The sequence below is a fragment of the Pseudophryne corroboree genome, chromosome 6, assembly GCF_028390025.1.
Source record: "Pseudophryne corroboree isolate aPseCor3 chromosome 6, aPseCor3.hap2, whole genome shotgun sequence".
Taxonomy (NCBI): domain Eukaryota; kingdom Metazoa; phylum Chordata; class Amphibia; order Anura; family Myobatrachidae; genus Pseudophryne; species Pseudophryne corroboree.
This window is the reverse complement of record NC_086449.1, coordinates 288,966,352-288,982,443: the sequence shown is the minus strand read 5'-3', so window position 1 is coordinate 288,982,443 and position 16,092 is coordinate 288,966,352. Positions and strand designations below refer to the sequence as shown.

At 47.0% G+C, this 16,092-nt stretch overlaps 1 protein-coding gene across 1 annotated transcript in view; it reads right to left on the bottom strand.

The window, feature by feature from the left end:
- The window catches only part of UNC13C (unc-13 homolog C), a 1,008,422-nt gene that overhangs the window by 670,960 nt on the left and 321,370 nt on the right, over positions 1 to 16,092 (bottom strand). The window contains exon 12 of the mRNA XM_063926117.1: positions 12,076 to 12,245. Within this exon, the coding sequence (XP_063782187.1) occupies positions 12,076 to 12,245 (170 nt within the window). The remainder of the gene's footprint in view (positions 1 to 12,075; positions 12,246 to 16,092) is intronic.

Below are 16,092 nucleotides of genomic sequence, written 5' to 3'. Positions count from 1 at the left end.
GGAGGCCCTTGCACAAACTGGCTTTATTCTACCTAAGTTGCCCTCCCACAAGTGTGTACTCCGAAAGAGTGTTTAGTGCCGCCGCTCACCTTGTCAGCAATCGGCGTACGAGGTTACATCCAGAAAATGTGGAGAAGATGATGTTCATTAAAATGAATTATAATCAATTCCTCCGTGGAGACATTGACCAGCAGCAATTGCCTCCACAAAGTACACAGGGAGCTGAGATGGTGGATTCCAGTGGGGACGAATTGATAATCTGTGAAGAGGGGGATGTACACGGTGATATATCGGAGGATGATGATGAGGTGGACATCTTGCCTCTGTAGAGCCAGTTTGTGCAAGGAGAGATTAATTGCTTCTTTTTTGGTGTGGGTCCAAACCAACCCGTCATTTCAGTCACAGTCGTGTGGCAGACCCTGTCACTGAAATGATGGGTTGGTTAAAGTGTGCATGTCCTGTTTATACAACATAAGGGTGGGTGGGAGGGCCCAAGGACAATTCCATCTTGCACCTCTTTTTTCTTTCATTTTTCTTTGCGTCATGTGCTGTTTGGGGGGTGTTTTTTGGAAGGGCCATCCTGCGTAACACTGCAGTGCCACTCCTAGATGGGCCAGGTGTTTGTGTCGGCCACTAGGGTCGCTTAGCTTACTCACACAGCTACCTCATTGCGCCTCTTTTTTTCTTTGCGTCATGTGCTGTTTGGGGAGTGTTTTTTGGAAGGGCCATCCTGCGTGACACTGCAGTGACACTCCTAGATGGGCCAGGTGTTTGTGTCGGCCACTAGGGTCGCTTAGCTTACTCACACAGCTACCTCATTGCGCCTCTTTTTTTCTTTGCGTCATGTGCTGTTTGGGGAGGGTTTTTTGGAAGGGCCATCCTGCGTGACACTGCAGTGCCACTCCTAGATGGGCCAGGTGTTTGTGTCGGCCACTTGGGTCGCTTAGCTTAGCCATCCAGCGACCTCGGTGCAAATTTTAGGACTAAAAATAATATTGTGAGGTGTGAGGTGTTCAGAATAGACTGAAAATGAGTGGAAATTATGGTTATTGAGGTTAATAATACTTTGGGATCAAAATGACCCCCAAATTCTATGATTTAAGCTGTTTTTTAGGGTTTTTTGAAAAAAACACCCGAATCCAAAACACACCCGAATCCGACAAAAAAAATTCGGTGAGGTTTTGCCAAAACGCGTTCGAACCCAAAACACGGCCGCGGAACCGAACCCAAAACCAAAACACAAAACCCGAAAAATTTCCGGTGCTCATCACTACTTTATCTATGTATATGCGCCAATTATGTGCCCCCCCTCTTGAAAACCCTCTGTCACCGTGAGTAAGCAGGGGAGAGTCCGGGGAGCTTCCTCTCAGCGCTGTGCTGTGGAGAAAATGGCGCTGGTGAGTGCTGAGCGAGAAGCCCCGCCCCCTCGGCGGCGGCTTTTGTCCCGCTCAAAATTCTTAAAAACATGGCGGGGGCTCTTTATATACATGTACAGTGCCCAGCTGTACATGTATATATGTACTTTTGCCACAGGAGAGGTTTACATTGCTGCCCAGGGCGCTCCCCCCTGCGCCCTGCACCCTTACAGTAACAGATGTGTGTGAGGTGAATGGGAGCAATGGCGCACAGCTTCACTGCTGTGCGTTACCTCTATGAAGATCAAGATGTCTTCTGCCGCCTCTGAAGTCTTCTTTTCTTCTCATACTCACCCGGCTTGTATCTTTCGGCTCTGCGAGGAGGACGGCGGTGCGTCTCTGGGACGGACGGCGAGGGTGAGACCTGCGTACCAATCCCTCTGGAGCTAATGGTGTCCAGTAGCCTAAGAAACAGAGCCTTGAAACTCAGAGAAGTAGGTCTGTTTCTCTCTCCTCAGTCCCTCGATGCAGGGAGTCTGTTGCCAGCAGGCTCCCTGAAAATAAAAAACCTAACTAAAATACTTTCTGACAGGAAACTCAGGAGAGCTCCCTGAAAGCACCCAGTCTCCACTGGGCACAGTATCAAACTGAGGTCTGGAGGAGGGCCATAGAGGGAGGAACCAGTGCACACCCACATCCAAAGTCTTTCTTAAAGTGCCCATGTCGTCTGCGGAGCCCGTCTATCCTCATGGTCCTTACGGAGTCCCCAGCATCCTCTAGGACGTTAGAGAAATATGCCCAGGTTACACAAACTGTCATATTTTTTCCAAATGTATGTAGATGTATCCCCAGGATGTCCCCATCTTGTAATTAAATTGTGAAAATGTACAGTTAATTCATTCTGGAAGCTCAATTTATGAATTTTGTGTACACACACATAGGGGCGTATCCAATAACTGTCGGAAGCTGCAATCTTGTCGGAAAGACGGCAGCTTCTGACAGAAATAGGTTGAAAGGGGTTCCGACCTATTCAATAGGGGCTGATCTTTTCCAATAAGTCGGGAATTCCCGACTTTTCGGAAAACACGTGGATCGGTGGAATAGCCGCTGATCTGCGTGCTTCTGTCGGAAATGGGGCCAAATCCGACAGGTTTTGGCCCCCTTTCTGACAAACTCAATCCGACTTGAAAACAAGTCGGATTGAGGTGAGGTGAGGAGACGAGCGGTGCTGCAGGTAGCTGGGGGAGCTGAGATCAGCGGCCGGGGGACGGCAAGGCAACTCTCCCTGCAGTGCCTCCCCCTGTCGCCACAGACATGTCCCCCCACAGCCTGCTACTCCTGCCGGCCGCCGTTCTCTGCTCCCCCCGCCGCCGACCCCGCTCACGCCCGCCGCCGTTAATCCCCCTGCTGGCTGCCATCATGTGCATCCCTGGCCGCTGCTGTCAGTGCATCTGCAGCCGCTGACAGCAGCGGCAGAACAGGACCCTGTGTACGACCAAATCCGACAGTCGGATTTGCCCGTCCATTGAATAGGTGTTGTCGGATCTATTCCGACAACTGCATGTCGGAATGCATCCAACTCTTATTAAATATAGCCCATAGTAACATGTCTCATTAATGGTGATTTTGTTACTGACATTGAAAGTAGTCTGATTTATCAAGGATAACCTACACAAGATAGCACTTCAGCTATATTGATAGTATTTTATATTGGGTTTATTGTGGGCTGTTGATTTGTTCACATTAGTGGTAGTAGTTGTATAATGAATAGAGTTAACACTGTCAAAAGGTGATTCCGTTGCCAGTGGAATTGCCCATACATAGCCATTAGGACCCTTAAGGAACTAAGGAACGTCTGCTGATATTAGGGGGAGGGTTACCTTTGCTCCTTGACTCACAGGGCCATAAGATTCCTTAGGGGGCAAGGATCTTCAGGGCCCACCTATACCACAAGCTTCCGATGAGAGAGTCTTGTTGGAAAAGAGGAGTGAGTGACCCATAAGGGTCATCTCTAACACCATAAAACAAATCTTGAGTGCTGGAAATTAAGAAATAAAGTGCTGGACATATGTAAATAATAAGATTTTACTTACCGATAAATCTATTTCTCGTAGTCCGTAGTGGATGCTGAGGACTCCGTCAGGACCATGGGGATTAGCGGCTCCGCAGGAGACAGGGCACAAAAATAAAGCTTTAGGATCAGGTGGTGTGCACTGGCTCCTCCCCCTATGACCCTCCTCCAAGCCTCAGTTAGGATACTGTGCCCGGACGAGCGTACACAATAAGGAAGGATTTTGAATCCCGGGTAAGACTCATACCAGCCACACCAATCACACCGTACAACTTGTGATCTGAACCCAGTTAACAGTATGACAAACGTAGGAGCCTCTGAACAGACGGCTCACAACAAGAACAACCCGATTTTTTTGTAACAATAACTATGTACAAGTATTGCAGACAATCCGCACTTGGGATGGGCGCCCAGCATCCACTACGGACTACGAGAAATAGATTTATCGGTAAGTAAAATCTTATTTTCTCTAACGTCCTAGTGGATGCTGGGGACTCCGTCAGGACCATGGGGATTATACCAAAGCTCCCAAACGGGCGGGAGAGTGCGGATGACTCTGCAGCACCGAATGAGAGAACTCCAGGTCCTCTTTAGCCAGGGTATCAAATTTGTAGAATTTTACAAACGTGTTCTCCCCCGACCACGTAGCTGCTCGGCAGAGTTGTAATGCCGAGACCCCTCGGGCAGCCGCCCAGGATGAGCCCACCTTCCTTGTGGAATGGGCCTTGACAGATTTAGGCTGTGGCAGGCCTGCCACAGAATGTGCAAGTTGAATTGTGCTACAAATCCAACGAGCAATCGTCTGCTTAGAAGCAGGAGCACCCAGCTTGTTGGGTGCATACAGTATAAATAGCGAGTCAGATTTTCTGACTCCAGCCGTCCTTGAAATATATATTTTCAATGCCCTGACAACGTCCAGCAACTTGGAATCCTCCAAATTGCTAGTAGCCGCAGGCACCACAATAGGCTGGTTCAGGTGAAACGCTGACACCACCTTAGGCAGAAAATGAGGACGCGTCCGCAGTTCTGCCCTGTCCGAATGGAAAATCAGATATGGGCTTTTATACGATAAAGCCGCCAATTCTGACACTCTCCTGGCTGAAGCCAGGGCCAGTAGCATGGTTACTTTCCATGTAAGATACTTCATGGATACTTAAGATACTTTCCATGTAAGATACTTCAGTAGCATGGTTACTTTCTTGTAAGATATTTCAAATCCGCCGATTTGAGTGGCTCAAACCAATGGGATTTGAGAAAATCCAAAACTACATTAAGGTCCCACGGAGCCACTGGGGCCACAACCGGGGGCTGTATATGTAGTACTCCTTTTACAAAAGTCTGGACTTCAGGAACTGAAGCCAATTCTTTCTGGAAGAAAATCGACAGGGCCGAAATTTGAACCTTAATGGACCCCAACTTGAGGCCCATAGACAATCCTGTTTGCAGGAAATGTAGGAATCGACCCAATTGAAATTCCTCCGTGGGGGCCTTCCTGGCCTCACACCACACAACATATTTTCTCCAAATGCGGTGATAATGTTGTGCAGTCACCTCCTTCCTGGCTTTAACTAGTGTAGGAATGACCTCTTCTGGAATGCCTTTTTCCCTTAGAATTCGGCGTTCAACCGCCACGCCGTCAAACGCAGCCGCGGTAAGTCTTGGAATAGACACGGTCCCTGCTGAATCAGGTCCCGTCTTAGAGGTAGAGGCCACGGATTTTCCGTGAGCATCTCCTGAAGTTCCGGGTACCAAGTTCTTCTTGGCCAATCCGGAGCCACGAGTATCGTTCTTACTCCCCTTTGCCGTATAATTCTCAGTACTTTGGGTATGAGAGGCAGAGGAGGAAACACATACACTGACTGGAACACCCACGGTGTTACCAGAGCGTCCACAGCTATTGCCTGAGGGTCTCTTGACCTGGCGCAATACCTGTCCAGTTTTTTGTTGAGGCGAGACGCCATCATATTCACCTTTGGTTTTTCCCAACGGTTCACAATCATGTGGAAGACTTCTGGATGAAGTCCCCACTCTCCCGGGTGTAGATCGTGTCTGCTGAGGAAGTCTGCTTCCCAGTTGTCCACTCCCGGAATGAACACTGCTGACAGTGCTATCACATGATCTTCCGCCCAGCGAAGAATCCTTGCAGCTTCTGCCATTGCTCTCCTGCTTCTTGTGCCGCCCTGTCTGTTTACGTGGGCGACTGCCGTGATGTTGTCCGACTGGATCAACACCGGCTGACCCTGAAGCAGGGGTTTTGCCAGGCTTAGAGCATTGTAAATCGCTCTTAGCTCCTGTATATTTATGTGAAGAGACATCTCCAGGCTTGACCATACTCCCTGGAAGTTTCTTCCCTGTGTGACCGCTCCCCAGCCTCTCAGACTGGCATCCGTGGTCACCAGGACCCAGTCCTGTATGCCGAATCTGCGGCCTTCTAACAGATGAGCACTCTGCAACCACCACAGAAGAGACACCCTTGTCCGTGGCGATAAGGTTATCCGCTGATGCATCTGCAGATGCGATCCGGACCATTTGTCCAGCAGATCCCACTGAAAAGTTCGTGCGTGGAATCTGCCGAATGGGATTGCTTCGTAAGAAGCCACCATCTTTCCCAGGACTCTTGTGCATTGATGCACAGACACTTTTCCTGGTTTTAGGAGGTTCCTGACAAGTTCGGATAACTCCTTGGCTTTCTCCTCCGGAAGAAACACCTTTTTCTGAACCGTGTCCAGAATCATTCCCAGGAACAGCAGACGTGTTGTCGGGGTCAACTGAGATTTTGGAAAATTCAGAATCCACCCGTGTTGTTGCAGCACTACTTGGGTTAGTGCTATTCCGTCCTCCAGCTGTTCTCTGGACCTTGCCCTTATCAGGAGATCGTCCAAGTAAGGGATAATTAATACGCCTCTTCTTCGCAGAAGAATCATCATTTCGGCCATTACCTTGGTAAAGACCAGAGGTGCCGTGGACAATCCAAACGGCAGCGTCTGAAACTGATAATGACAGTTTTGCACCACGAACCTGAGGTACCCTTGATGTGAAGGGCAAATTGGGACATGCAGGTAAGCATCTTTTATGTCCAGGGACACCATAAAGTCCCCTTCTTCCAGATTCGCTATCACTGCTCTGAGTGATTCCATCTTGAACTTGAATTTTTGTATGTACAGGTTCAAAGATTTCAGATTTAGAATAGATCTTACCGAGCCGTCCGGCTTCGGTACCACAAATAGCGTGGAGTAATACCCCTTTCCCTGTTGTAGGAGGGGTACCTTGACTATCACCTGCTGAAAAAACAGCTTGTGAATGGCTTCCAATACCGTCGCCCTGTCTGAGGGAGACGTTGGCAAAGCAGACTTTAGGAACCGGCGAGGGGGAGACTTCTCGAATTCCAACCTGTAACCCTGAGATACTACCTGCAGGATCCAGGGGTCCACCTGTGAGCAAGCCCACTGCACGCTGAAATTCTTGAGTCGACCCCCCACCGTTTCTGAGTCCGCTTGTAAAGCCCCAGCGTCATGCTGAGGGCTTTGCAGAACCCGCGGAGGGCTTCTGTTCCTGGGAAGGAGCTGTTTGCTGCCCTCTCTTACCCTTTACTCTGCCTCGGGGCAGAAATGACTGTCCTTTTGTCCGCTTGTTCTTATAGGACCGAAAGGACTGCGGCTGAAAAGACGGTGTCTTTTTCTGTTGGGAGGGGGTCTGAGGTAAAAAGGTGGATTTCCCGGCAGTTGCCGTGGCCACCAAATCCGATAGACCGACGCCAAATAATTCCTCCCCTTTATACGGCAATACTTCCATATGCCGTTTGGAATCCGCATCACCTGACCACTGTCGTGTCCATAAACTTCTTCTGGCAGATATGGACATCGCACTTACTCTCGATGCCAGAGTGCAAATATCCCTCTGAGCATCTCGCATATAAAGAAAAGCATCCTTTAATTGCTCTAAAGTCTGTAAAATACTGTCCCTATCCAGGGTATCAATATTTTCAGTCAGGGAATCCGACCAGACCACCCCAGCACTGCACATCCAGGCTGATGCGATGGCTGGTCGCAGTATAACACCAGTATGTGTGTATATACTTTTTAGGGTAGTTTCCAGCCTCCTATCAGCTGGATCCTTGAGGGCGGCCGTATCAGGAGACGGTAACGCCACTTGTTTTGATAAGCGTGTGAGCGCCTTATCCACCTTAGGGGGTGTTTCCCAGCGCGCCCTAACCTCTGGCGGGAAAGGGTATAATGCCAATAACTTTTTTGAAATTAGCACTTTTCTATCTGGGTTAACCCACGCTTCATCACATATATCATTCAATTCCTCTGATTCAGGAAAAACTACAGGTAGTTTTTTCACCCCCCACATAATACCCCTTTTTGTGGTACTTGTAGTATCAGAGATATGCAAAGCCTCCTTCATTGCCGTGATCATATAACGTGTGGCCCTACTGGAAAATACGTTTGTTTCTTCACCGTCGACACTAGATTCAGTGTCTGGGTCTGTGTCGACCGACTGAGGTAAAGGGCGTTTTACAGCCCCTGACGGTGTCTGAGACGCCTGGGCAGGTACTAACTGGTTTTCCGGCCGTCTCATGTCGTCAACTGATTTTTGTAATGTGCTGACATTATCACGTAATTCCATAAACAAAGCCATCCATTCCGGTGTCGACTCCCTGGGGGGTGACATCACCATTACCGGCAATTGCTCAGCCTCCACACCAACATCGTCCTCATACATGTCGACACACATGTACCGACACACAGCAGACACACAGGGAATGCTCTATTGAAGACAGGACCCCACTAGCCCTTTGGGGAGACAGAGGGAGAGTTTGCCAGCACACACCCAAGCGCTATAATATATATGGGAACAACCCTATATAAGTGTTGTATCCTTATAGCAGCTTAAATATAGTAATATCGCCAAAAAAAGTGCCCCCCCTCTCTGTTTTACCCTGTTTCTGTAGTGCAGTGCAGGGGAGAGTCCTGGGAGCCTTCCTCACAGCGGAGCTGAGCAGGAAAATGGCACTGTGTGCTGAGGAGAATAAGCCCCGCCCCCTATTTCGGCGGGCTCTTCTCCGGAGTTTGTGAGATCTGGCAGGGGTTAAATACATCCATATAGCCTCAAGGGCTATATGTGATGTATTTTTAGCCATAAAAAGGTATTATACATTGCTGCCCAGGGCGCCCCACCAGCGCCCTGCACCCTCCGTGACCGCTGTGTGAAGTGTGCTGACAACAATGGCGCACAGCTGCAGTGCTGTGCGCTACCTCAGGAAGACTGAAAAGTCTTCTGCCGCCTGCTTCTGGACCTCTTCCATCTTCGGCATCTGCAAGGGGGGTCGGCGGCGCGGCTCCGGGACCGGACTCCATGGCTGGGCCTGTGTTCGATCCCTCTGGAGCTAATGGTGTCCAGTAGCCTAAGAAGCCAATCCATCCTGCACGCAGGTGAGTTGACTTCTCTCCCCTAAGTCCCTCGATGCAGTGAGCCTGTTGCCAGCAGGACTCACTGAAAATAAAAAACCTAAAAACTTTTTCTAAGCAGCTCTTTAGGAGAGCCACCTAGATTGCACCCTGCTCGGACGGGCACAAAAACCTAACTGAGGCTTGGAGGAGGGTCATAGGGGGAAGAGCCAGTGCACACCACCTGATCCTAAAGCTTTATTTTTGTGCCCTGTCTCCTGCGGAGCCGCTAATCCCCATGGTCCTGACGGAGTCCCCAGCATCCACTAGGACGTTAGAGAAATGTTGCTTGCTTAATTATCTAGTCCCTGCATGGCAATATAAGTGCTGAACCAGTGGCAATATGCACCTTTTAGCCAGAGGAAAATGGTACAGTAGCTCTGTTCAACATAATGAACAGAGCTACTTCAATTGCAGTTGGCAGACGTCAATTACCGTTGACCTAAGTTCTGGAAGATGCGAACAGAAAACAGTGGTAAGTAGGGCTTTTTGCCCTTACTATGGCCACTGCAAGTGCATTAACTTACAGTTCTGAATACTTAACCTGGTATCTATGGGTTAACGCGTGTTTGTCGTGCTTATCTGGGCATTAAAGCTTAAGGCTATCCTCTCGTAGTAAGCACCACTGCTACTTTAATATACCCCTTAGTCTTCGCCAAAGGTTCCTTTTTATATATTAAAAGTCTGGGATTGGCCTATTTATGCCACCAAAGTGTCCAAACGTTAAATAACAGAAAAGGCCCTCAGGAGTTTAGTAAATCTCATTCCCTCCTAAAATCAGGAAGGGCCCTTCTGTTACCAAATAAGGCCATTAGGGTGTGGGGTCTTTAGACTCCCCTTTGCTAAAACGCTAGGGAGGGAGCCTTTCCCCTAATTATGATTTGGAAAGAATTGGCATAACTTACTAAATATAATTCAGACTAATGAGCTAGAGAGGTAATGTTGCACTTAGTGTTCTCCCTTATTGAATAGTACAGTAAATGATGGTGGAACAGGCACTGGTTATAGCACGCCTTTATCATAGTTTAGGGAAGCCAACACATAGTGTGGGGGAAGCAACCATAGATTAGATCTACCATGTCTACAGTAGGTACAGTACAGTATATAATACATGGAGGGAGGTATTGCTACAGATGCCCAAATAGTATTCCTGCACAGGGGCCTCTGGCTGCCACTGTGCACATCCAATAACTACTGTATAACTCTGCAATACAAAGAGAGATGCCTCCACTCCCTTCAAATTTTCAGACATCTCGTTTAAAGTTTTCATTTAGGGAACAATTACTTTTATGCAGTAGTTCTGGAATGTATTCATTTTAACAGTTTATGTGGCAAGCCACATTTACTTACATTTCTTTTACTAATATGTCTGTTTTTGTCCATCTCTGACTACCTGCACCATTACCTGGAATCTTGGGTTTACAGGAGCACACAGATTGTACTAGACAGGATACTAGAGCTTTTGCAGGGGAGAGGATTTAAGTGATTCCAGACTCCAGGTAATTTTGCAGGAAAGAGAGAGACACAGGGCAACACAGTTTAGAGACAGGAGCAGCTAGGATTATGCAGTGGGGACAGGGCACAGGAATAACAGAATATTTTGTGCAAGGTGGTATAATCATGGTGATCCACAGCATGCTCAGAACTGTGACAAGAAGAGCAATTCACCAAAACATTCATTATAATTCATATAAGCTTGTCTGCTACTGCATTCAGTGTGCCGATCTCCAACTCTGATGATAGTACAGTATGCGGTAGCAGAGCTGCAAAGACAGGTACAAAGGTGCAGATGTATTAAGCCCGGAGAAGGCATAAAGAAGTGATAAAGCGGTGATAAGTGCAAGGTGATAACATACCAATCAGCTCAAATATGTAAATTGACAGTTATGAGCTGATTGGCTGGTGCATTATCACCTTGCACTTATCACCGCTTTATCACTTCTTTATACCTTCTCCAGGCTTAATACATCTGCCCCAAAGTGCCTTGGGAGCTCTGTTGTGGTGATTAAGGTGGGTCCAATTGGGGTTTCAGCTGAGATGGATTATGTATGGTGTAACTGACTGCACATAATACTAGCTTTCTATTGGTGTGCATGGTCACCCCTCTTGTAGGTTGCATTTGCTGTACCAACTGTTTGCAGAGGAGAGGTCTGAACTCAAAAAGCCATACTGGACAGCACCATTACTCTTATGGCAGCGCTATGGAGCGAGAAGGCGAAAATCAGAAGTAATTCTGCCCACTAATTCTCTGCATACTTTACCGCTCCCTGGATGACTGGCCCCCAAAGGCAGAAACAGCAGGGCCCTTGAAACATTTATTCGGATCAGAGGCCGACTGTTGTTTTATTACAGGACACAATTACTTGGACTTCTATTTTTTTAATGCAGGAGAAGTTGCTGTTCTCTCTCATGCATTTATGTGAGAAATATATTTTTTCTTTTAACACTGTCATTTTTAGTGCACTGTAAATTGCTGCTATAGAAGTGATATCAAATGATATCTTCAAACAACATAATCATTTTATAAGTTTATGACAAAGGCCATAGTCACAAATATCCTTACCAAACTCGCCTATTACATAATTTATCTGTAAATATGCCGCTGCATCCGTGACCTAAATATATTTCCTCAGACTTAACTCAGTTAAATGAATATTTAATGACCTTACCTGGCTTTGCAGCTACAGTATTTCTTGCAGATGCACAGTCTCTGTTAATAAATGTAAGTTAATACAAGGTGACCAGTGCTAAATCTTCTGAAAGACCAAGAGAATGTGAAAATGAGCAGATGTGTGGAACCTTAGTCTTCAGGCAGTAAAATGGTTTAGGTTTTTATTAGCCGGCAAAATGCTCTGCATATGAATAAAGCATAACTTAATCTAGGACATGGGCATGTTTGGTGTATTCTAATTAAAAAGGGATTAAACATGCTTGTACATATGATCTAATAATGATTAGATCACAGATGAGACGTGTCCGTTTTTATACAAACACTGGATATATTGTAAGGTACATGCAAAATGTAATTGGATTGGAAATAACTGTTCTTACAGGGTTCTCAGGTACTTGTCGGGTTGCTTGCTTTCATGAATCCTATGGTATTTGTAACAAGGGTCCAATAGTCAATATCATTTTGTCAATGTACAGTATATTTTTTATTCTAACTGGTCACTTTGCTAAGAGAGAGGCTGACACTCACCTAAATTATACCAGACATCCATTTCTCCACTGAGCGTTCTCACATCTACAAACGTCTGCCCGAGGAAGTCATCTGACTCTTTCTTGAAGTGTTGTTTTACCCTGGACTTTATATCATCATCTTCATCCCAAACCCTCACTTTTATTCGGTCTGTGGAGTTGTGGCATTCACTATGGGTAAAAAGATGGATATGTATATATGTATAAATATATATTAAGTTTTTAGATTTGAAGTAATGTTTTTTTATTAATATACTTTTCACTTGACATATAAACTTGTGCTATAGGAATAAATGCAGTTTTAAACAGTTTGCAGTATTGGGATTTTAATTTTAAAAAGCCCATTATACAGAAAGCAGAATATGACCCCATTTAATATATCCTACCCATCTAATTTCCATGTTACAACACAATGGGCCGAATGTAAGGGCTTGCGAGACGGCCGGAGCTCAGAGACTCTGGCCGGACTCGTACGTTTCTTTAAAGCAGCAAACGTTTACACAGCAAAACCAATCAGGTTTTGCCTTATAAACATTTGTTGCTTTAAAAAAAATTCTGGGTTCAGCCAGAGTCTCGGAGCTCTGGCTATCGCGCAAGCCCTTACATCCGGCCCCACATGTAAAAACTGTTATTTGCTGTTAGTGGTTTCGTTTATAGCCTGTATAAGATGAAGGCAGATCTTTGGGAAAGTATAATTCTAGCTAATAGACTTCAACACATACGTACCGTGCTCTACAGATATTGTTATTGATTTTACTAAACTGTGTCAAATAAACTGTATTGACAAGGAAAACACTGAGACATCAGACTGCTTAGAACATTCCACAGGCTATAATGCTATACACAGTATACTGCGGTTACCCGTCCTTTCATGCTCCTGAATGGCCTACACTCTACACACCCTTACCTACAGACTTTTACTAGAAGACAATACGCACTGAAGAATAAGAAAGTACAGATCCTGTTATATATTAGAGATGAGCGCCGGAAATTTTTCGGGTTTTGTGTTTTGGTTTTGGGTTCGGTTCCGCGGCCGTGTTTTGGGTTCGACCGCGTTTTGGCAAAACCTCACCGAATTTTTTTTGTCGGATTCGGGTGTGTTTTGGATTCGGGTGTTTTTTTCCAAAAAACCTAAAAAACAGCTTAAATCATAGAATTTGGCGGTCATTTTGATCCCAAAGTATTATTAACCTCAAAAACCATAATTTCCACTCATTTTCAGTCTATTCTGAATACCTCACACCTCACAATATTATTTTTAGTCCTAAAATTTGCACCGAGGTCGCTGTGTGAGTAAGATAAGCGACCCTAGTGGCCGACACAAACACCGGGCCCATCTAGGAGTGGCACTGCAGTGTCACGCAGGATGGCCCTTCCAAAAAACCCTCCCCAAACAGCACATGACGCAAAGAAAAAAAGAGGCGCAATGAGGTAGCTGTGTGAGTAAGATTAGCGACCCTAGTGGCCGACACAAACACCGGGCCCATCTAGGAGTGGCACTGCAGTGTCACGCAGGATGTCCCTTCCAAAAAACCCTCCCCAAACAGCACATGACGCAAAGAAAAAAAGAGGCGCAATGAGGTAGCTGTGTGAGTAAGATAAGCGACCCTAGTGGCCGACACAAACACCGGGCCCATCTAGGAGTGTCACTGCAGTGTCACGCAGGATGTCCCTTCCAAAAAACCCTCCCCAAACAGCACATGACGCAAAGAAAAAGAAAAGAAAAAAGAGGTGCAAAATGGAATTGTCCTTGGGCCCTCCCACCCACCCTTATGTTGTATAAACAAAACAGGACATGCACACTTTAACCAACCCATCATTTCAGTGACAGGGTCTGCCACACGACTGTGACTGATATGACGGGTTGGTTTGGACCCCCCCCAAAAAAGAAGCAATTAATCTCTCCTTGCACAAACTGGCTCTACAGAGGCAAGATGTCCACCTCATCATCACCCTCCGATATATCACCGTGTACATCCCCCTCCTCACAGATTATCAATTCGTCCCCACTGGAATCCACCATCTCAGCTCCCTGTGTACTTTGTGGAGGCAATTGCTGCTGGTCAATGTCTCCGCGGAGGAATTGATTATAATTCATTTTAATGAACATCATCTTCTCCACATTTTCTGGATGTAACCTCGTACGCCGATTGCTGACAAGGTGAGCGGCGGCACTAAACACTCTTTCGGAGTACACACTTGTGGGAGGGCAACTTAGGTAGAATAAAGCCAGTTTGTGCAAGGGCCTCCAAATTGCCTCTTTTTCCTGCCAGTATAAGTACGGACTGTGTGACGTGCCTACTTGGATGCGGTCACTCATATAATCCTCCACCATTCTATCAATGTTGAGAGAATCATATGCAGTGACAGTAGACGACATGTCCGTAATCGTTGTCAGGTCCTTCAGTCCGGACCAGATGTCAGCATCAGCAGTCGCTCCAGACTGCCCTGCATCACCGCCAGCGGGTGGGCTCGGAATTCTGAGCCTTTTCCTCGCACCCCCAGTTGCGGGAGAATGTGAAGGAGGAGATGTTGACAGGTCGCGTTCCGCTTGACTTGACAATTTTGTCACCAGCAGGTCTTTCAACCCCAGCAGACTTGTGTCTGCCGAAAGAGAGATCCAAGGTAGGCTTTAAATCTAGGATCGAGCACGGTGGCCAAAATGTAGTGCTCTGATTTCAACAGATTGACCACCCGTGAATCCTTGTTAAGCGAATTAAGGGCTCCATCCACAAGTCCCACATGCCTAGCGGAATCGCTCCGTGTTAGCTCCTCCTTCAATGTCTCCAGCTTCTTCTGCAAAAGCCTGATGAGGGGAATGACCTGACTCAGGCTGGCAGTGTCTGAACTGACTTCACGTGTGGCAAGTTCAAAAGGTTGCAGAACCTTGCACAACGTTGAAATCATTCTCCACTGCGCTTGAGACAGGTGCATTCCACCTACTATATCGTGCTCAATTGTATAGGCTTGAATGGCCTTTTGCTGCTCCTCCAACCTCTGAAGCATATAGAGGGTTGAATTCCACCTCGTTACCACTTCTTGCTTCAGATGATGGCAGGGCAGGTTCAGTAGTTTTTGGTGGTGCTCCAGTCTTCTGTACGTGGTGCCTGTACGCCGAAAGTGTCCCGCAATTCTTCTGGCCACCGACAGCATCTCTTGCACGCCCCTGTCGTTTTTTAAAAAATTCTGCACCACCAAATTCAAGGTATGTGCAAAACATGGGACGTGCTGGAATTTGCCCATATTTAATGCACACACAATATTGCTGGCGTTGTCCGATGCCACAAATCCACAGGAGAGTCCAATTGGGGTAAGCCATTCCGCGATGATCTTCCTCAGTTGCCGTAAGAGGTTTTCAGCTGTGTGCGTATTCTGGAAAGCGGTGATACAAAGCGTAGCCTGCCTAGGAAAGAGTTGGCGTTTGCGAGATGCTGCTACTGGTGCTGCCGCTGCTGTTCTTGCGGCGGGAGTCCATACATCTACCCAGTGGGCTGTCACAGTCATATAGTCCTGACCCTGCCCTGCTCCACTTGTCCACATGTCCGTGGTTAAGTGGACATTGGGTACAACTGCATTTTTTAGGACACTGGTGAGTCTTTTTCTGACGTCCGTGTACATTCTCGGTATCGCCTGCCTAGAGAAGTGGAACCTAGATGGTATTTGGTAACGGGGGCACACTGCCTCAATAAATTGTCTAGTTCCCTGTGAACTAACGGCGGATACCGGACGCACGTCTAACACCAACATAGTTGTCAAGGCCTCAGTTATCCGCTTTGCAGCAGGATGACTGCTGTGATATTTCATCTTCCTCGCAAAGGACTGTTGAACAGTCAATTGCTTACTGGAAGTAGTACAAGTGGGCTTACGACTTCCCCTCTGGGATGACCATCGACTCCCAGCAGCAACAACAGCAGCGCCAGCAGCAGTAGGCGTTACACGCAAGGATGCATCGGAGGAATCCCAGGCAGGAGAGGACTCGTCAGAATTGCCAGTGACATTGCCTGCAGGACTATTGGCA